The 23,668-nt window shown below is 42.5% G+C and overlaps 1 protein-coding gene across 8 annotated transcripts in view; it reads right to left on the reverse strand.

Moving 5' to 3' along the window:
* Positions 1 to 23,668, reverse strand: part of DCAF6 (DDB1 and CUL4 associated factor 6) — a 618,531-nt gene that overhangs the window by 41,486 nt on the left and 553,377 nt on the right. For 7 of the 8 annotated variants that reach the window (XM_077295473.1, XM_077295472.1, XM_077295471.1 and 4 more), the window contains 3 exons: positions 16,882 to 16,970; positions 1,966 to 2,071; positions 425 to 547 (listed from right to left, as the gene is read on the reverse strand). The exons of the other annotated variant lie outside the window; for it this stretch is intronic. In XM_077295473.1, the coding sequence (XP_077151588.1) occupies positions 489 to 547; positions 1,966 to 2,071; positions 16,882 to 16,970 (254 nt within the window). In that variant the 3' untranslated portion in view covers positions 425 to 488. Of the gene's footprint in view, positions 1 to 424; positions 548 to 1,965; positions 2,072 to 16,881; positions 16,971 to 23,668 lie in introns of those variants that run through there. 8 annotated transcript variants of the gene reach the window in all.

Raw genomic sequence — 23,668 nt, forward strand, 5'->3', positions numbered from 1 at the left:
GATTTGCCGCGGTTTTTATGCGGATTTAGTGCGTTTTTTGTGCGGAATTGATGCGGATTTTGTGCGGATTTTCTGCAGTTTTTCCCAATGCGGATTTCTATTATGGAGGGGTGCAGAAACACTGCAGATCCGCACAAAAGAAGTGACACACACTTCTTTGAAATCCGCAGCAATTCCGCACTGATTTTTCTGCACAGCTTTTTTTTTTTCCCATAGAATAACATTATACTGTACATCACAGTGTGGATCTGCAGCGTTTCTGCGCGGAACAATCCGCTGCGAATCCGCAGCAAATCCGCATCGTGTGCACACAGCCTAAGACTACTTTCCTAGCCTTAAATGTAAGAGAAGCTTAAATAGTTAACTTGCAAATATTTGGTACATAGATTATCCATACTTTACAATAAAGAATAATACTCTGAACCAAAATATTATTGTTTTTAATAAGAAAATATTGTACACATTATGTACATGTGCCATGAACCGGCTCACTCATCTTCATTTGAGTTTTCTTGTGCAATACCTTCAGCCCTCTGCTCGGCTCGATCTGGGAATGATAAAAACACTGCTGTTATTGTGGGAATAACGTAGTCCATTCTCTTATTATGTAATTTCTTAAGTTTTATTATTTACTGTTGATGTTAAAGACCGCTGCTCTCTTGCCACTAGAGTGTCTTGTCACGCATTGCGAGGATTCTCCAGTACGGATGCCGAGGGTGGATGTGCCGACTAGATGTCTGCAGCCACACTCAAACGCTTGCATTGATCAAGGCCAGACACGTCCAGTCGGAGTGTGGCTGGAAGTAAGCAAATTGTATACTTGCGGTCACATGACTGCTCGCTCTCGGCACCAGAGAATCATCACAGTGAGAACACTACATAACATAGAGTGACTGCAGACTTGTATCCTAAATCCAGACAACCCCTTTAAATACACTCAATATCAGTGATGGAGACAGTGTCTAAGCAGGAAGGAAACAAGATGAAAGACTGCATTGCACATGATCTACCAGGAGCAGTGACACTACAGCAGGCTGAATCCAATGGCACTTGGAGGGTAAATAAAGCTTAAATGCAAAATAGGGCACATTTAAAAATAAGTTATATTGGTACACTGGAATAAATATGTGTACGACACTATTACATCTACACTGTACATTATAAAACAACAATGTGATATCCTTTCAATAAGAGCTATGACCTGACAACTTAGGCTGGTTTCACATTTGCGTTTGTGTTCGTAGCGTTTTGGACGCATACATCCGCATGTATCTTGATTTCCTATCTTTTACATTGTAGACGCAGGTGCATGCGTTTGCATGTGTTAGCCCGCGTTTGCTTACGCAGGCGTATTTTTGCCGTGTGCGGCTGGGTGCGGCTAATGCACCATGTAAGAATTTTTGTGGCGGCAAATTTCCGCCGCCATACTCATGCGGACGCTTGCGTCAAATAAATGCATTAATCTATGGGAATGCATACGTACGAAAGGACATGCGTTAGCTTGCGCTTGCACAACAAGGGTCTATATACAGAAATCCCATGAGACACGCCCATTGGGCGTGGCTTGTGTCAAGGAATTTTTTCTTTAAAAATTTTTTCCTATCAAACGCATGCGCATAAAAACGCGAACGCATGCAAAAACGCATGCAAATGTTGTGTTTTTTATCCATCATGCGTAAGTTGATGCGGATAAAAAATGCTGCGTTATCATGCGTTTTGCAATGCGTTTGCGGATGAGACGCTGCGGACTCAACTGCAAATGTGAACCTAGCCTTACTGTGCAGAAAGCCCATCTTGTGTTCAGCGTGGATGGGGAGTCCACAGGGTGGGGGTAGGAGAGTAGAAGTGGCTCATAAGTGGAGAACGAGGCAAGTTTTTCTCATCAGTTATATTACAAAGTTTCTTATGTACATTTGAGTAATGTAAAGTTTGTTGAAATGACAATGACCATTTAATAAAGCTTACCTGCTCTGATGTGGTTTAGTGAAGCTAACATTCGTAGCATGAAAGATGCAGGCACTGTAATGGTGTTTCGTGTTTCCTCCAACATTAGTTCATTACGTGATATAACCTAGATATCCAAAAACATACAGCGATATAAATAATATAGTGAAAATGTTGGGACATATTTTAGGAAATACTAGTACTCTCCATAAAATTATTCCTCCTCCTTTTAGGGTATGTGCACACGATCAGTAAATGCTGCGGGTTGGACGCTGCGTACTTGCGCAGCGTCCAACCCGCAGCATCCAGATGTTACAGCAAAGTGGAGGGGAATTCAAGGGATCCCATACCCATCATGCGTGCACAGACGCCGGAGGATCACCAGCAGAGACAGACATGCGGCGCGTCTTTCCAGACCGCAGCATGTCTATTTATCTTGCGGAGACGCGAGCCTCCACAAAATAAATGTCACCCGTATAATGTATTGGAGGCCGTAATTCCGCACAGTTCAATGAGCACAGTGGATTCACCTGTGTTCAAAAGCCGGCAGCATTTTGAACGCAGCGAATATGTGCATCCAAAGCGCTGTCAATTCCTGATCCGCTGCACAGACCCTTAGACATTGATAACTGCATGTTGCTAGATTCTAGAGTCCGGTACGTAATTTAATAAAATCCAATCAGAAGTGCAATCACAAAATTGCTTTTTTTGTGAGGATTCATTTTATGTTTTTACAAAAATATTTAATAAAACTTCTGATTCAACAAAAAGAAAAGCCCAAATTGCCAATTTAGTCAAACATTCAGGAAGAATTGCACAGAAATAGCACAGAAACTGCACAATACAAGTTTAAAATAAAAGAAGCTCCAGAATCATTTAATGGGAAATGCAAATATTTATTAAACAGTAGTAGTGGTGAGCTGTCCTCTTTAATCTCCAAAAGGGGGTGTCAAACGAGGAAAAAGTCATTTTTTTCAAGAAACCGTGACTTCACAAGAGAAGTTATCTGCAAGCATACGAATCAAGGGAATGCAGAACACTTACTAGTTAAATGTATAGAATGGAAACCACAGTAAGGGTATGTTCACATGTTGCGTTTTTGCAGCGTTTTTTATGCCAACTTTAAGTTGCTTACAAAAAGCAGGTTTTGGTGCGTTTTTCTTGTCTTGCGTTTTTGTCAGAGTACATTTGTCTCTAGTGTATGCTGATGAAGTTTAATGCATAAAAAAATTTGATTCAACTTCACCAGGTTTTGGCACCAAAAACATAGCAAAACCGGATACGTGAATTTATTGCAGCATTTTTTGCACTACCCATGGTTTTCAATGGGTGAAAAACAGTGCAAAAACAATGGAAAAATGCTGAAAGAAGTGACATCCTGCATTTTTCAAAAACACAGCCCTTTGTCAAAACAGTAAAGAAAAAAAAACAAGATGTGCATGAGATTTCTGATATCTCATTGACTTTGCTGGTTCTGTGAAACGTAGCTTAAAATATGCATTAAAAAAGTTGCAGAAATGCAACTTGTGAACATAGCCTAAAGAGGGAGCTTGGGAAGAAAGGTGAACTAAAACGAGAGCATTCTAGATTACAATGCTGGATATGCGACATTCATAAGGCTTTTAATTTATTTAAAAAAAATCTCTTATGCTCAGTTGGAGCCAGTTTTTGCAGTTTCGTTTTATTTTTTCACCCCCAAGAGTCAACTTATTTTTTTACATCAAAATATTCATTCAAGTGCTTTTTTTCTACAGGACGAGTTGTAGTTTTGATTGACACCATTTATTTTTTCAAACATATATCATACATAAAACGTAACTCAACACTATAGATTTGGGCCCCATTTTTTCTTTTTTGTAGTACATATCAGGGTGGTTACCCCCCCCTCCAGGGCTCAGGGCCCTTATGCCACCCATCTTTCCCATAAAACGTCCTAATTGCGAGCTATTCATATTTTCGTACACCTTGAGGTGGTTGGACGGCTTTTGCGCCTTTTGGTAAAAAAAATGTTAAGTACCTTACGTTTTTAACACTTACAGTAATATTGGAGATCATATGTTTATTAATCACAGTGTGCTCCTGTATAGTGTATGTATGTGTTCGTACATTGGCCACATAGCATATTTGTGTGTTAATTTAATACTAAAGGTGTGCTATTTTATTTTAGATTTTTGGTGCCAATCATTTTACAATCTTATTTACTGGAAAATGGAATAAAAAAATCCAAGTGTAGCGAAAAAAAATGTTTTTTTTTGTTTGTTTTTACTGTGTTTTTACTTGTGCAGTAGAAATAACCTGGCAATATGTTTCTCAGGGTCAGTAAGATTAAAGTGATCACAAATTTGTTATTTTTGTGGTGAAAAATAATTCTGAAATCAGTAAATAAATAAGTAAATAGTTTCTGTTGCTATTTTAACCTTTTTATATTTTTTGCTTCCATGGAGCGGTGTGAGAGCTTGCATTTTTTTAATGACACCATTTATGGTACCGTATATACTCAAGTATAAGCCGACCCGAGTATAAGCCGACCCCCCCCCCCTAATTTTGCCACAAAAAACTGGGAAAACTTAATGACTCGAGAATAAGCCTAGGGTGGGAAATGCAGCAGCTACCGGTAAATTTCAAAAGTAAAAATAGATACCAAAAAAAGTAAAATTAATTGAGACATCAGTAGGTTGTGTTTTTGAATATCCATATTGATTCAGGAGCCCCATATAATGCTCCATACAGTTCATGATGGGCCCCATAAGATGCTCCATAATAAAATATGCCCCATATAATGCTGCACAAATGTTGATTACGGCCCCATAAGATGCTCCATAGAGATATTTGCCCCATTTGCTGTTGCTGCGATAAAAAAAATATTTATTATATTAAATATTCACCTTTCCTATTTCCGGCCGCCGCTCCGTCTTCAGTGTCTTCTGCACTGACGTTCAGGCAGAGGGTGCGCACTAACCACATCATCTCGCCCTCTGACCTGAGCGTCACTGCAGAAGACGCTGAAGACGGAGCGGCGGCTGGAACGAGGAGAGGTGAATATCGCGCAGTGCTGCGCTTCCCCTCCCCATTATACTCACCTGCTCTTGGTGCGGTGCAGTCCCTGGTTCCCCGGCGCTGCAGCTTCTTCCTGTATTGAGCGGTCACAAGGTACCGCTCATTACAGTAATGAATATGCGGCTCCACCCCTATGGGAGGTGGAGCCGCATATTCATTACTGTAATGAGCGGTACCATGTGACCGCTCAGTACAGGAAGAAGCTGAGGCGCCGGGAGAACCAGGGACCGCGCCAGGAGCAGGTGAGTATTACTAGACAGCGCCCGCTCCCCCTCCCCTGTCGACCCCTGGGTATGACTCAAGTATAAGCCGAGATGGTGACTTTCGGCCACAAAAAATGGGCTGAAAATCTCGGCTTATACAAGAGTATATACGGTAATTTAAAAACGCAATTCTGCCATTGTTTTCTGGGATTCGCATTTACAGCAAACAATGTGCAGTAAAAATGCCCAAGCAGCATGATTCTAGAGGTCAGGGAGATTATGCCTTTTTTCATACTTTACTGATTTTGAAAAAATCAGAATATTGTAAAAAAAAAAAAAAAAAAAAAAAATATTAGGCATATCAATTCTTTATTTTCTTTTGCAGCATGTAAACTATAAATGTTATAGATTTGTCTTCCAACAAGACAATGATTCTAAACATAAAGCAAAATCTACCATGGAATGGTTCACAAATAAATGTATCCAGGTGTTAGAATGGCCAAGTCAAAGTCCAGACCTCAATCCAATCGAGAATCTGTGGAAAGAGCTGAAAACTGCTGTTCACAAACGATCTCCATCAAACCGCACTGAGCTCGAGCTGTTTGCCAAGCAAGAATGGGCAAGAATTTCAGTCTCTCGATGTACAAAAACTGATAGAGACATACCCCAAGTGACTTGCAGCTGTAATCACAGCAAAAGGTGGCGCAACAAAGTATTAAATTAAAGGGGCCAAATAATATTGCACGCCCCACTTTTCAGTTTTTGATTTTCCACAAAAATTTAAAATAACCAATAAATTTCGTTCAACTTCACAATTGTGTTCCACTTGTTATTGATTCTTCACCAAAAATGTACATTTGGTATCTTTATGTTTGAAGCATGATATGTGGGAAAAGACTGAAAAGTTCCAGGGAGCTGAATACTTTCACAAGGCACTGTATATACAGTAGTGTTAAAAATAATAGCAGTGTGTTCAAAAACATGAGTTTATCACTAAATCTTTATACTAGTTTTCATTTCCATGCATTGGGAACATTGCACACCATTTTCTAATTCAAAACATGAAGAAAAATGTAGATAATGTTTAACTACTTGACAGAAAATAAAAAAAAATGAACATTGGGCTGTTCGAAAAAATAGCAGTATCTGCATTGGTCTTTACAAACTCACAATATGTATGGTTTTTTTTGAGGATTTCGCATTCCTGTGAATCACTAACCTAATATTTAGTTGTATACCCACAGTTTAGAACTGGTTCACATCTATGTTGCACAGAGTAAACCAACTTCTGGCATCTGTCAACTGTTATTCCAGCCCAGGATGCTTGGGACTACATCCCACAATTTGTTTGGCATTTGTTGGCTTTGCCTCAGAAACCCACAAGTGTTCTATCGGTTTAAGGTCTGGGGATTGGGCTAGCCACTCCATAAGCTCAATTTTGGACTGGAACCAAGATTTCTGCTTGTTTATTGTAGTGCTTAGGGTCTTGTTGAACCACTCATTTCAAAGGCATATCATCTTCAGCGTAAGGCAACATGACCTCTTCAAGTATTTTAATGTGTGCAAACTGGTCCATGATCCCAGGTATGTAGTAAATAGGTCTGGCACATAGTAAGAGAAACATGCCCATATCATGATGCTTGCACCACCATGCTTCACTGTCTTCATAGTGTACCGTGGCTTGAATGCAGATCTTGGGGGTAATCTAACAAACTGTCTGCGGCCCTTGGGCCTAAACAAAACTCTTTAGGCCACCTGATGTTCCTTTGGCAAATGACTGACTCTGCAGGGACTTCTTGCTAAGAGATTAGCTTCACACAGACATCTTTTAACTGTCAAAGTACTCACAAGTAACTTGAGACTGTCTTTGATCATCCTGAAGCTGATCATTGGCTGAGCCTTTGCCATTCTGGCTATTCTTCCGTCCATTCGAATAGTAATCTTTCGTTTTCTTTCACGTCTCTCTGGTTTGGCTTTTCATTTTAAAGCAGTGGATATCATCTATCATTGTCTGCGCTTCTTTTTAAGAATCTCCAATCAACTTTTTTAATCTAAGTTCCATATATACTCGAGTATAAGCCAACTTGAGTATAAGCCGAGACCCCTAATTTTGCCACAAAAAACTGGGAAAACCTAATGACTCGAGTATAAGCCTAGGGTAGAAAATGCAGCAGCTACCGGTAAATGTCAAAAATAAAAATACTGTAGATACCAATAAAAGTAAAATTAATTGAGACATCAGTAAGTTAAGTGTTTTTGAATATCCATATTGAATCAGGAACCCCATATAATGCTCAATACAGTTCATGATGGGCCCTATAAGATGCTCCATACAAAATAAACCCCATATAATGCTCCATACAGTTTATGATGGCCCCATAAGATGCTCCATATTAAAATATGCCCCATATAATGCTGCAAAAAATGCTGATTATGGCCCCATAAGATGCTCCATAGACACATTTGCCCTGTATAATGCTCCACAAATGCTGATTATGGCCCCATAAGATGCTCCATAGACACATTTGCCTCGTATAATGCTCCACAAATGCTGATTATGGCCCCATAAGATGCTCCATAGACACATTTGCCCCGTATAATGCTCCACAAATGCTGATTATGGCCCCCTAAGATGCTCCATAGACACATTTACCCCATATAATGCTCCACAAATGCTGATTATGGCCCCATAAGATGCTCCATAGAAATATTTGCCCCATATAATGCTGCACATGGCCCCAAAAGATGCTCCATAGACTATTATGCCCCATATGCTGTTGCTGCGATTAAAAAAAAAATAAAAAATGACATACTCACCTCTCGTCGCTCAGGTCCCCGACACTTGCTATAGTCACCTGTCCGCGTTCCACCGCTGGGCGTCACTGTGTCTTCCGCGCCCTCTGCACTGACTGTTCAGGCAGAGGACGGCGCGCACACTAATCGCGTCATCGCGCCCTCTGACCTGAGCGTCACTGCACAGGATGCGGAAGACGGAGCGGCGCTGATGGTGGAACGGGGGACAGGTGAATATCGCGCACTGCCCCAGTCATACTCATCTGCTCCTGGCGCGGTCCCTGCACGTCCCTGGTTCTCTGGGTGCTGACAGCTTCTTCCTGTATTGAGCAGTCACATGGTACCGCTCATTACAGTAATTAATATGCGGCTCCACCCCTATGGGAGTGGAGTCGGGTCGATATTCATTACTGTAATGAGCGGTACCATGTGACCGCTCAATACAGGAAGAAGCTGTCAGCGCCCGGAGAACCAGGGATGTGCAGGAACCGCGCCAGGAGCAGGTGAGTATGATTAGACAGCTGCCGCTCCCCCTCCCCTGCCGATCCCTGGGAATGACTCGAGTATAAGCCGAGAGGGGCAATTTCAGCCTAAAAAAATGGGATGAAATTCTCGGCTTATACTCGAGTATATACGGTATGCTGTTCTTCTGAACAATGTCTCGAATGACCCATATTTCTCAGGCTTTTAAGGAGAAATGCATGTACAACACTGATTCAAGCCTGTTTCTTCACAGAATGATTGACCTCACTAATTGAACTCCACACTGCTATTATTTTGAACACACCCCCTTTCAATTAATTATTCTAATACACAGACTCAAAAAAATGCAGATCATGAATGCTGAGTCTGTTATTTTTCTTAGAATCTACTGCACCAACATATTTGGACACACATACATATTTGCATTCTTTTTTTTTATCATGTTTCAATCCAATATTTCTTTATTTGCACCAATAGACTTTATGATACGCTCAGCACTTGGTATTGGTGGATTAACAGACTGCTGTTCTATTTCTTTTCAGGAGAGGGGGTGGAGCTACAGACTATAAACCACTCTCCTGTGCTACCTGGAGTATACACCCTGACAAACGCATTGGTTTGCTTTATGGTCCTTTCAAGCATCCATACTCTCTGATGTCACACGTCTTCTCCAGCCTCATCGACTATCTTCTGCTTGGTATCCAGAGACGCTACCGGTTGGAGCACCTGTGGCTCTATGCACGCAGTCTTCCTTTTCCAGCTTGGTCCCGGGCACCTCTAGATCTACAGATGCAACTTCTTTTCTTACCTGCATCCTCGTGCCAGGTACAAACAGTAGTAGGCAGACATTAATCAAAATTCAGTGAGTAACCTGTTCAACATGCCATACACCGAACGGCACATAGCAACTAAAGGTACCACGTGTAATACGCTTTTTATTTTTTTCTTCAAACTAACTTTTTCAAGCCAGTGGTGGTCTGAGGTGCAGCAACACTACCCATTGCGGATTGTACTGAGTGCAAATGAGCACTTAGGCTATATGCACACGATGATTATTTGATTGCAGAAACTTCTGCAATGTTTCTGCATCTTTAGAAACAACAGGAAAAAGCGTGTTTTTTCATGCGGTTTTTATGCGCTTTTATACAGCCATGAATGCTTTACCCCTTCGCCCATGACTGCACCACGAAGAGAGGGGATCCACCCATCAGACAGGAAACCTACAGATAAAAAGGTGGTACCACTCTCCTGCATCAGCTGGTTTCCTATGTCTGATGGGGAACCTACAGTTGTCACATACCTGAGGATCGTTGCGGGATGCCGGGCCCACCACTCCGATCCAGGCAGCGGGGATTCCCTGCTTCAGCTGGGGCGGTTGCCTGAGGCACCACCGCTGGGCTGGGGTCAGCAAACCTTCAGAGAGCACGGGAAGAGGCGGTGGAAGAAAGCAACAGAGACCGCTTCTCCCTGGTGGGTCCTGGACTTCTCCATGGCCGCATCGGCATCGGGACTTCAGTGTACACGCGCGGGACGGCGCGTCCTTATGACATGCAGAGTTGCCGCAAAGCATTTCTGGGAAACTGGCAGGGCGCTTGTGCATGCGCGGTGACGAGAAGTCGCATTCCCTTAGGGGGGAGGTTTCTAGCAGGGATTAAAGCTGAAAGAGAATCCAGGAATAGCGCTGCTAAAGAGCATGAATGACCAGGAGCATTCAGAGGGACAGGCTTTGCAGGGCCTGTCTCCTCGTCATGAGCAGCAACCACAGCAGCAGCAGCAGATCGCAGAAATTTGGGTTGTGGCTGCTTTCCGATAGAGGAATCAGACACTCTCATTACAGCCTTCAGAGCCACTATGGGGCAGGTGGACCCTCTGTCATGTCGGACGCCGTTCAGACCAGGTCGTCCGACAGACAGCGGTAGTTCCGCTTTTGACCACTATTTGCTCATTGGCATCGGCTAGATTTTGTCTAGCTGTTCCGGGGTTAATTTACCTGATCCTCGGATTGGAAGCTGGGCCATGCCCATTGCCTTTAAATAGCTTTCCTGATCATTGGGCGTCGCCGATTATAGCTTCTGTCTTGCGTTGTTATCTCGGTCTGGAGTGGAGAGCTGGTTGTTGGAGTATCGTTGCTGGTGGTGTATTTTCCTTTGTCTTATTTACTCCTTCCTATATTTGTGTTTATTTTGCCCTGCACATTTATAGTGTATTCCTGAGTGACTGCGGTGTGGTGTATATTTTCCTTTATCCTTGTCTGTGCTAACTGTGGGTATTGGTGTATTGCATTCACTGGGTGGAAGGCGGAGGTTTTCAGCTTAGGGTTGTAACAGGAGGCAGGGTGAGGTTCGAGGCCTAGACATGCACACCATCAGTGTAAACTTCAGGTAGAGGGTCAGTCAGCATTTCCCTAGTCTGAGGGAAGTTGCAGGGGCCCGGGTTATTAGCTCTCGCCCACCTAGTCTCCCCGTGACACCCTCGGCCCAAAAAATCAATGCAGGACATTATGTTTGGGGGGCTAGAGCAAAAAAAGAGGAGGTCCTTTCCCAATGGAAAAAATCCAATCCTTAATTAAAAGAAAGTGGGAAAAAACAGAAAGGAAGGGCCTTCTTACCCAAAAAAAGGAAATACCATTTGAGGACCCCGATTGCTCATTTTGGGAAAAGGTGCCAAAGCTAGACATGGCTATTGCCAAAGCCTCTAAAAAATTCACCCTTACCTTTGAGGATATGGGGGTGTTAACCCCTTTACCCCCAAGGGTGGTTTGCACGTTAATGACCAGGCCAATTTTTACAATTCTGACCACTGTCCCTTTATGAGGTTATAACTCTGGAACGCTTCAACGGATCCTGGTGATTCTGACAATGTTTTCTAGTGACATATTGTACTTTATGATAGTGGTAAAATTTCTATGATATTACCTGCGTTTATTTGTGAAAAAAACGGAAATTTGGCGAAAATTTTGCAATTTTCCAACTTTGAATTTTTATGCAATTAAATCACAGTGATATGTCGCACAAAATACTTAATAAGTAACATTTCCCACGTCAACTTTACATCAGCACAATTTTGGAACCAACAATTTTTTTTGTTAGGGAGTTATAAGGGTTAAAAGTTGACCAGAAATTTCTCATTTTTAAAACACCATTTTTTTTAGGGACCACATCTCATTTGAAGTAATTTTGAGGGGTCTATATGATAGAAAATAACCAAGTGTGACACCATTCTAAAAACTGCACCCCTCAAGGTGCTCAAAACCACATTCAAGAAGTTTATTAACCCTTCAGGTGTTTCACAGGAATTTTTGGAATGTTTAAATAAAAATGAACATTTAACTTTTTTTCACAAAAAATTTACTTCAGCTCAAATTTGTTTTATTTTACCAAGGGTAACAGGAGAAAATGGACCCCAAAAGTTGTTGTACAATTTGTCCTGAGTACGCCGATACCCCATATGTGGGGGTAAACCACTGTTTGGGCGTATGGCAGAGCTCGGAAGCGAAATTTGACTTTTCAGTGCAAAATTGACTGGAATTGAGATGGGACGCCATGTTGCGTTTGGAGAGCCCCTGATGTGCCCAAACATTGAAACCTCCCACAAGTAACACCATTTTGGAAAGTAGACCCCCTAAGGAACTTATCTCGATGTGTGGTGAGAACTTTGAACCCCCAACTGTTTCACTACAGTTTATAACGCAGAGCCGTGAAAATAAAAAATCTTTTTTTTTTCCACAAAAATTATTTTTTATCCCCCAGTTTTGTATTTTCCCAAGGGTAACAGGAGAAATTGGACCCCAAAAGTTGTTGTCCAATGTGTCCTGAGAACGCTGATACCCCATATGTTGGGGTAAACCCTGTTTGGGCGCACGGGAGAGCTTGGAAGGGAAGGAGCACTGTTTTACTTTTTCAACGCAGAATTGGCTGGAATTGAGATCGGACGCCATGTTGCGTTTGGAGAGCCCCTGATGTGCCTAAACAGTGGAAACCCCCCAATTATAACTGAAATCTTAATCCAAACACATCTCTAACCCTAATCCCAGCGGTAACCCTAACCACACCCCTAACCCTGACACACGACTAACCCTAATCCCAACCGTAAATGTAATCCAAACCCCAACTTTAGCCCCAACCCTAACCCTACCTTTAGCCCCAACTCTAACTGTAGCCTTAACCCTAGCGCCAACCCTAACCATAACCTTAGCCCTAACCCTAATGGGAAAATGGAAATAAATACATTTTTTTAATTTTTTAATTTTTCCCTAACTAAGGGGGTGATGAAGGGGGGTTTGATTTACTTTTATAGCGCGTTTTTTAGCGGATTTTTATGATTGGCAGCCGTCACACACTGAAAGACGCTTTTTATTGCAAAAAATATTTTTTGCGTTACCACATTTTGAGAGCTCTAATTTTTCCATATTTTGGTCCACAGAGTCATGTGAGGTCTTGTTTTTTGCGAGACGAGTTGACGTTTTTATCGGTAACATTTTCGGGCGCGTGATTTTTTTTATCGCTTTTTATTCCGATTTTTGTGAGGCAGAATGACCAAAAAACAGCTATTCATGAATTTCTTTTGGGGGAGGCGTTTATACTGTACCGCATTTGGTAAAATGGATCAAGCAGTTTTATTCTTCGGGTCAGTATGATTACCGTGATACCTCATTTATATCATTTTTTTATGTTTTGGCGCTTTTATACGATAAAAACTAATTATTTTTGCATCGCTTTATTCTGAGGACTATAACTTTTTAATTTTTTCGCTGATGATGCTGTATGGCGGCTCCTTTTTAGCGGGACAAGATGACGTTTTCAGCGGTACCATGGTTATTTATATCCGTCTTTTTGATCACGTGTTATTCCACTTTTCGTTTGGCGGTATGATAATAAAGCGTTTTTTTTTGCCTCTTTTTTTTTTTTATGGCGTTCACTGAAGGCGTTAACTAGTGGGACAGGTTTATAGGTCGGGTCGTTACGGACGCGGTGATACTAAATATGTGTACTTTTATTGTTTTTTTTTTTATTTAGATAAAGAAATGTATTTATAGGAACAATATATACTTTTAGGAATGTTTTTTAAATTTTTTTTACACATGTGAATATTTTTTTTTACACCATAATAACATTGCCCCGGGGGGGGGGGGGGGGGGGGGGGGAACGGGGCGGCATCGTGTTATAGTGTAAGATCGCTGATCTGACACTTTGCTGTGCACTGTGTCAGATCAGCGATCTGACGTGCACTCCTGCAGGCTTACCAGCGCTTGCTCTGATGCTCCATATGAGGGGGGTAGAGAATCAAAGGGCAGATTTTCTAAGCCGGACCCAGCTAAGGCAGGGGGCGAGTGGGAGCTGAATCAAGCGGTGTTCACTCGGACTGCAGAAAATTAGGGATACCCGGCCAAAGATCTGTTCACCAGCAGTCAGAATCGGAAGGTAGACCCCTTCTGTTCAATAGATTCCATAGGGAACCCAGTGGCTTTAGACACCTTCATGATTCCATGGAGTTACCATCTAACATACGACTTTCCGCCAATTGCCCTGATCCCGGCAATTCTGAAGAAAGTACGGGAGGACAGGGCAAGAATAATTCTAATAGCCCCCTTCTGGCCAAAGAGGACATGTTTTTTTTGGCTGAGGAGGATGTCCATCTCCGACCCTTGGGTACTTCCGGATCTCCAGGACCTTCTCTCCCAAGGCCCAGTGTCTCATCCGCAGATAAAAAAACTTGCACATGACAGCCTGGAACTTGAGAGGTCGCTACTGAGCAATAAGGGGTTCTCTCCAAACTTAGTCGCCACTTTGCTACAGAGCAGAAAGCCGGTGACCACCAAACTATATGGAAAAACCTGGAAAATATTTCTTCAGGCTCTAAGTTAGACGGCGGGGGTTCCGCTAACTGCCATTTTAGAGTTTCTGCAGAAAGGTTTGGAATAGGGGTTGGCCACGAGCACTTTGAAAGTCCAAGTTGTGGCTCTAGGGGCCCTGTACAATTGCGACCTGGCTGGAAATTGTTGGATATCTAGATTCATCAAATCTTCAGGCAGGTCTAGACCCATCCCCTCTCTTTGTACTCCTCTTTAGGACCTGATCTTATTCCTTTCAGCCCTAAAGAAGGTCCCTTTTGAACCCCTAAAAACTTCACCCTCATTGCTCTTACTTCAGCAAGTAGAGTCAGTGACATCCAGGCCCTATCGGCCTACCCACCTTTCACACAGATTCTAGAAGATAGGCCGGGTCAGTCTATCTCCCAAAAGTAGCGTCACATTTTCATAGGTCTCAGGAGACAACCCTTCCTTCCTTTTGCCCCAATCCCAAAAATAGGAGTGAGGAAGTCTTACATACCCTAGACGTCAGAAGGTGCTTAGTCCAGTATCTAGCAGCCCACAGGAGTGTAGGAAGGATAGGTAGGCCTAGTAGTCTCATCAGCTGACGTTGGTGATATGCAGTAAGCTTTCTACCATGGGTCACAGTCACATCTTACAGCGTTACCCCGCAGCGTTCTGACCGACGGTAATGATCTTACTGGCGGTAATGTTGCTGCCGGTGTTTCTCTCCTTGTCACACAGATGACCGCATGGGGAACACCATAGGAAGTCGATAAAAACGCAAGTAAAAACTCAGCAAATCCACAAACATTTTATACTTGCGTTTTTGCTGCGTATTTGACTGACTCAATTGAAGTCATTGGCAAAGCGCACAAAGAATTGACATGCTGCGCATTTAAAAGCAGCACAAATCCAGAAAGGAAAAATACCTATGTGAACAGCACTTAAGGATTCTCATTGACTTTGATGGCATAAGGATTCCCTAGCATTTCTGGGCCAATTCCGTGTGGAAAAATCAGATGCAAAAACACACAGCCTTAATGTTAACACCATCAGGACTACTTTTAAAAGACTAGTCATTTTCAATGTATGTATTTATGAATTGTGAAGTTGTCATTTAAATATATTTTGCATTAACTATCTATCTTCCTATGTTTCAATTCATCTTTCCTATGGGATTTGGTACCCATTTTTAGACCAGTCAATTATTATTTATGACTTTTTCTATTTCTCAAGTTCAGTGATTAGAACAACTGTACTTTTTTGGTTATTTTATTGTGTATAATGCCTCCACAGATTTTCACACAGGATCAGTGTTTCTGTTTCAATCTCAAATATGACAGCAATTGCCTTGTGTTTTTTTTTTCTGGTTATGAAGGAAACAATGATGCATTGCTGTATTCTGCCCCTACGCTGAGGCACATGTGAACATAAGGAGGAATTTACCAAGATGGGACTTTTAGGAGTCAGAAGAGTGGCAATTGCAAACTTTTTCAAAATCTAAGCAATATAAAAGAAGGTAAACAGACCTACACAGCAGCAAAAGACTGAACACATGTGCAAGCAAGAAGTAGTATACTGCAAGGACTATGCGTGCAGAATCAGATTACGTAATGATTGTTCGGGGTTTGTTCTCACAGCAATACCAACGTATCAAGCTTGAAAAATGGTAGGAACAAGTGTTTCATTGTAAAATGAAGATGCATCAAAACAATAATAAAATAGTTGGTGGTAAAGTTGTACAACAATTTTAAAGAGGTTGCATGAAAGACATAATGGTGTTTTTTTTCTTGCTACAAGGCCACTTTTCTTACTGCCACTGGAGTTGCATTTCAGCTCCAATCACAGTATCAGAGGGAAGATTGGTACTGATTCTAGAAAAAAATGACCCTTTCTTCTGCTGGGATGCAACACTTTGAAAACCTTGAGGCACCATCAAATAGATTTCTACTGGGAAAACAAAAATTTAAATTAGTGTCCATTAATTAGTTCTTGAACGGAATCTGTCAGCAGGATTTCACACCCAAATTATGCACATGTGCATGTAACTCTTTCACAGAAAAGTCCAGCAACACCTTTACATTGCCAATCGGTTCTCCCATTTCTGAGAAATCAATGTTCCAAAGGATATGCAAATTAGGCTGATGCGCTATTGTAGATCTAAAGCCTCTGTCATTTCCCCACCCAGAACTGCCTCTTCCTGCTTGCCTAACAGCTTCTTTGTTGTGTGATGTCAGGCAAAGGAGTTGTAAGTCAAGTAGGAGGAGCCGGAGCTGAGCAGGAAATAAAGCAAAAATGACAGGGGCTTCAGATCTACAATAGCTCTTCAACCTCATTTGTACATCAATTCAAAAGCAGATTTCTCAGTAATGGAGGAGCAGACAGGCCATGTACAGGTATTGCTGGACTTGTGGGTGAAAGCGTTACATGCATATATAAATAGCAGACAGATTCCTTAAATGGACACTAACTGACTAAGTTTACATTCTAATTTAAGATTATGTATTGCTTCAACGTTGTTATTTATCATTACTGTGACATTAACACACTGTTAATGAAGGCAGAGCCGCTATGTTATTTTAAACATACCTCCTCAGCAAGTGCCCAATTGAAAGACCTGTGTTGCTCCAGTGGTGACCAGACCTTTATATTGTAGTCTATTCCAGATGATGCTAAAACTGTAAACACAGTAAAGATCATAAACATTATGATAAGACCAAACAATAATAATAATAGCCCCTGATGTCCTAAATTTTTACTGCAATTGTACTTTGGTCAACTGCATTCCTAACACTTAATCATTAAAATATCTGCAGCTATGTCATTGTTTTGTTACGGTTCAAAGAATTGTGATGAATAAATAAATGCTCACACGATAACTGAATAAACTAATATGAATTTACTTAATAAAAGATAATAAATATAAACAGTCACTTAAAAATAGCACATAATCAATAAAGTCATAAGTCATACATTACATTAGCATGGTAGGAGTTCATCACTGATCATCCGGGAAGCAAGAGACCCAAGCACAAAGTCTCCTCTCTCATCCAATCTGTCCTGTCTCTCTCCCTTCTCTGTCTCAGGCATACCTCCCATTTATATGCTAAACCAACTCCATTGCATCTTCTCTAAGGGTACCGTCACACAGTGCCATTTTCATCGCTACGACGGCACGATCCGTGACGTCGCAGCGTCGTATGATTATCGCTCCAGCGTCGTAGACTGCGGTCACACGTTGCAATCACGGCGCTGGAGCGATGCCGAAGTCCCCGGGTAACCAGGGTAAACATCGGGTTACTAAGCGCAGGGCCGCGCTTAGTAACCCGATGTTTACCCTGGTTACCAGCGTAAACGTAAAAAAAACAAACAGTACATACTTACATTCCGGTGTCTGTCCCCCGGCGTTCTGCTTCTCTGCACTGTGTAAGCACCATAGCCGGAAAGCAGAGCGGTGACGTCACCGCTGTGCCCGCTTTCCGGCCGGCAGGCGCTCACAGTGCAGAGAAGCTGAGACGCCGGGGGACAGACACCGGAATGTGAGTATGTACTGTTTGTTTTTTTTACGTTTACGCTGGTAACCAGGGTAAACATCGGGTTACTAAGCGCGGCCCTGCGCTTAGTTACCCGATGTTTACCCTGCTTACAAGCGAACACATCGCTGGATCGGTGTCACACACAACGATCCAGCGATGTCAGCGGGTGATCAAGCGACGAAAGAAAGTTCCAAACGATCTGCTACGACGTACGATTCTCAGCAGGGTCCCTGATCGCTGCTGCGTGTCAGACACTGCGATATCGTAACAATATCGCTAGAAAGTCACAGATCGTACGGTCGTAGCAATGAAAATGGCACTGTGTGACGGTACCCTAAAGGTTTGATGTTTATCCTGGTATGTGTACTGAAGCCTTAAGGGTATGTGCACATGTCCGGATTTCTTGCAGAAATTTCCTGAAGAAAACCGGAAATTTTCTGCAAGAAATCCGCATTTTTTTTTGCGTTTTTTTTCCCGTTTTTTTCGCGTTTTTTTTAGCATTTTGCAAGCGAAATTAGCTTGCAGAATGCTAAAGTGTTCCAAGCGATCTGTAGCATCGCTTGGAAAATTGACAGGTTGGTCACACTTGTCAAACATAGTGTTTGACAAGTGTGACCAACTTTTTACTATGGATGCTGCCTATGCAGCATCTACAGTATAGTAAAAGATAGAATGTTTAAAAATAATAAAAAAAAATAAAAAAAATGGTTATACTCACCTGCAGACAGCGGATCTCCTCAGCGGCGTCCGTTCCTATAGATGGTGTGGTTCAGGACCTTCGATGACGTCGCGGTCACATGACCGGTCTCGCGACCAATCACAAGACCGCGACGTCATCACAGGTCCTTCACCACACACCAGCTATAGGAACCGAAGTGGCAGCATGCACCGGAGAGGCGGGAAGACTCCGGAGGCCATCGAAGGTGAGTATATGACTATTTTTTATTTTAATTCTTTTTTTTTTACCAATTATATGGTGCCCAGTCCGTGGAGGAGAGTCTCCTCTCCTCCACCCTGGGTACCAACCGCATATAATCTGCTTACTTCCCGCATGGTGTGCCCAGCCCCGTGCGGGAAGTAAGCAGATCAATGCACTCCTAGGTGTGCGGAATCCCCGCAATTCCGCATTTTTAATGAACATGTTGCTTTTTTTTCCGCGGAAAAAAATGCAACATTTCCACAAAAAATGCGGAATACCCTGTAAATAATAGGAGGCATATGTTAGCGTTTTTTTCGTGTTTTTATCACGTTTTTATAGAGAAAAAACACGAAAAAAACGCGAAAAATCCTGAACGTGTGCACATGGCCTAAAGGCCCCGTCACACATAGCGAGATCGCTAGCGAGATCGCTGCTGAGTCACAAGTTTTGTGACGCAACAGCGACCTCAGTAGCTATCTCGCTATGTGTGACACGTAACAGCGATCAGGCCCCTGCTGTGAGATCGCTGGTCGTGTCGGAATGGCCTGGACATTTTTTTTGGTCGTTGAGGTCCCGCTGACATCGCTGAATCGGTGTGTGTGACACCGATCCAGCGATGTCTTCACTGGTAACCAGGGTAAACATCGGGTTACTAAGCGCAGGGCCGCGTTTAGTAACCCGATGTTTACCCTGGTTACCAGCGTAAATGTAAAAAAAAACAAACACTACATACTTACATTCCGGTGTCCGTCAGGTCCCTTGCCGTCCGCTTCCAGCTCTGACTGAGTGCCGCCGTACAGTGAGAGCACAGCACAGCAGTGACGTCACCGCTGCGCTCTGCTCTCACTGTACGGCGGCACTCAGTCAGAGCAGGAAGTAGACGGCAAGGGACCTGACGGACACCGAAAGGCGAGTATGTACTGTTTGTTTTTTTTGGTAACCAGGGTAAACATAGGGTTACTAAGCGCGGCCCTGCGCTTAGTAACCCGATGTTTACCCTGGTTACCCGGGTGCTGCAGGGGGACTTCGGCATCGTTGAAGACAGTTTCAACGATGCCGAAGTCGTTCCCCTGGTCGTTGGTCGCTGGAGAGAGCTGTCTGTGTGACAGCTCCCCAGCGACCACACAACGACTTACCAACGATCACGGCCAGGTCGTATCGCTGGTCGTGATCGTTGGTAAATCGCTATGTGAGACGGGGCCTTAAGGCCAAATAGATAAGACTTCACCACCTGGCATCCCTGGGGGCTTTAAGACCTCCAATCAACATATGTAGGCCTAGGAAGATCTCTCATCTTTGAAGATGAGTGTAAAATGTACACTAAATGTAAATTACTGGGATTACTGGGCCATTTACATTCCTTTTGTTTAGACTGACCATTTGGAACAATTGACATGTGGCTGGACAAGTTTTCAATTAGCTTTCTGCTATACTCTTTGAAAATACATATATATATATATATATATATATATATATATATATATATATATATATACTGTATATTATATAACAAAACCAATCAATATCTCTATCATACGTATTAATTAATTGGAGTGTTGAAATCATTATAAAAATATATATCATACTACACAGTCATGCCTTGCAAACCCAACTTAAACATGTTCCGCTACTTCAGGATTTCCCCCTGACAAACACACCTTATCTACTCATTATGTTACACACAGAAATATTGCATTGTTTTTTCCTGGAGTGGAGTGGAAAAAAGCATATCAGGCTTTGTTTTGGGGGATTTATTTTGATCGTATTCATCAAGTAGTTTAATATTGTGGGCAGAGCTTGCATTACATTTAGGCTATGTGCCCAAATTGCAGAAATGCTGGAGAAATGTCCGCAGCATATCTGCAGCTCCCTGCCGCGGGACTAACGCATGCAGAATTCGCATGCATTTTCCCGCTAAACACAAGCGTTTGCAGAAAGCTTGCGATTTACAAGTGATTTGAAGTATCACTTGGAAAAGTGATTGACAGGTTGGTCACACTTGTCACGCATAGTGCAGCATCAATAGTAAAAGATAGAATGTTAATGTTGGGGGGGGGGGGGGGACCCAGTCCCCTCATACCCAATTTCATACAATATACCTTCTTGTCTTTATCTCTCTCCTACTTTTCTCTTCCCCTTCTCGCCTCTTTACTCATCTCCTTCTTTCTTTTCCTAAAAATTTCCTTACTTTGCATATTTGGATTTATACCAATATATATAACTTAGTTTTTGGAGTTATGATTGGTTTTCTTACTGATTATAATAATAATAATAATAATAATAATAATAATAACTAACGTTATTAAACAGAAGAAGAGATGATCTTGGCTCTGGCCAATAAAAATTCTGAAAATGATAGGTCATTAACCTTATGCCAGAAATATAGGTATGATTCTATTAATTAGACTGATTATGTTCTTATTTTACTTTGTTTTTGTATTGTTTATTCACTTTAATAAACATGATTTACGCAAAATAATAATAATTTCCTCAATTGGATGTGTTTAAATAAAATGTTCCTGCGCTGAGATAATCTTCCTCTACAGCAGGGGTGGGCAATTCATTTTCCTGAAGGGCCAAATGAGAGACACTGTCACTGTTCCGGAAGGCTGAACCAACAGGCTGAAATTAATTCTGCTCAACATTTATATTAACATATTATCGTATATACTCGAGTATAAGCACCTAATTTTACCACAAAAAATGGGAAAATTTATTGACTCGAGTATAAGCCGGGTATGCATTGTCCCCTCATCCCAATCCTTGTACGCATGGACCCCTCATCTCTATCCTGGTATGCATGGCTCCCTCATACCTACCCTGGTATGCATGGTCTTTTCATCCTCATCCTGGTATGCATGGTCTCCTCATCCCTGTCCTGGTATGCATGCCCTCCTCATCCCTAGCCTGGTATACACAGCCCCCTCATCCCTATCCAGGTATGCATGGCTATTCATCCCTATCCTTGCATGCATGGTCTCCTCATCCCTAACTTGGTATGTATGGATCCTCATCCCTATCCTGGTATGCACGGCCTCCTCATCCCCATACTTGTATGCACGGCTCTTCATCCCTATTCTGGTATGCATGGCTCTTCATCCCTATCCTGGTATGCATAGGTCCTCATCCCCATCCTTGTATGCATCTTCTCATCCCCATCCTTGTATGCATGGCCCCCTCATCCCTATCCTGGTGGTGTGCATGGCCCCCTCATCCCTATGCTTGTATGCATGGCTCCTCATCCCCATTCTGGAATGCATGGTCTCCTCATCCCTATCCTGGTATGCATGTCTCCTCAACCCTATCCTTGTATGCATGGTCTTCTAATCCCTATCCTGGTATGCATGCCCTCCTCATCTCTATCCTGGTATGCATGCCCTCCTCATCCCTATCCTGGTATGAACAGCTTCCTCATCATTATCCTTGTATGCATGGCCTCCTCATCCCCATCCTTCTATTCATGGCCCTCTCATCCCTATCCTGGTATGAATGGCCCCCTCATCCCTATTCTTGTATGCATAGTCTCCTCATCCCTATCTTGGTATGCATGTCTCGTCATCCCTATCCTTGTATGGATAGTCTCCTCATCCCTATCCTGGTATGCATGACCCCCTCATCCCTATTCTTGTATGCATGGCTCCTCATCCCTATTCTGGTATGCATGGCCTCCTCATCCCCATCTTTGTATGCATTGCACTTCATCCCTATCCTGGTATGCATGGCTATTCATCCCTATCCTTGCATGGTCTCCTCATCCCTAAGCTGGCATGTATGGCTCCTCATCCCTGTCCTTATATGCATGGTCTTCTCATCCCTGTCCTGGTATGCATGCACGGCTTCGGCATCCCCATCCTGGTATGCATGGTCTCCTCATTCCTATCCTGGTATATATGGACCCCTCATCCCTATCTTGTATGCACGGCCTCCTCATCCCTATCCTGGTATGCATGGCTCCTCATCACTATCCTGGTGTGCATGGCCACTTCATCCCTATCCTGATATGCATGGCTCCTCATCCCTATACCGGTATGCATGTTTTTTCATCCCTATCCTGGTATGCATGGCTCCTCATCCCTATCCCGGTGTGCATGGCTTCTCATCCATATCCTGGTATGCATGGCTTCTCATCCATATCCTGGTATGCATGGCTTCTCATTCATATCCTGGTATGCATGGCTCTTCATCCTTATGCTGACATCCCCTTATATACCGTATGAGCCCACAAACAGCCCCCCTCTAAATACAGTATGAGCCCCCACACAGACCCCTACATACAGTATGAGACTCCACATAACACCTCTAAATACACGATGAGCCCTCACATAGCCCCCTATATACAGTATAAGAGCCCATATGACATAGCCAGTCATATACAGTGTGAGTACCCACACTGCCTCATATACAAAGTATGAGCCCCCACATATCCCCTATATAGAGTATGAGCCCACTATATACAATATGAGCCACAACATAGCCACTCTATATACAGTGTTAGCCCCAGGGCTGTGAAGTCAGTAAGCCAAACCTCCGACTCCTCAATTCCCATGACACCGACTCCAACTCTGACTCCACTACTCCCTCATACATTGCTCATGTTTAAGTGATAAATTTACTGTAGTAAAATGGTAACATCAGGCTTTATTTTTTTTATGATACAATAATCAAGCCATTCAGATAGAACATAAAATATATTTATTGGAATACAACTTTAGAACAAAAAAAAACTTTGCATATTTACAATGTATTATTCACTCTGCAGTAAGTGGAAAAAAAACAGTTTTCAACAAAAACTTACTGAATAGCATTTGTGCAGTCTATGAATTTGTTCTGAGAAATGGTATCGCCTCCATCAGATGCTCCTTCATAGATAACCTCAAATCTGACCTAATTATTTTAAGGCTAGAGAACAACCTCTCTACAC

Source organism: Ranitomeya variabilis, chromosome 3, assembly GCF_051348905.1.
Source record: "Ranitomeya variabilis isolate aRanVar5 chromosome 3, aRanVar5.hap1, whole genome shotgun sequence".
NCBI classification, from domain to species: Eukaryota; Metazoa; Chordata; class Amphibia; order Anura; family Dendrobatidae; genus Ranitomeya; species Ranitomeya variabilis.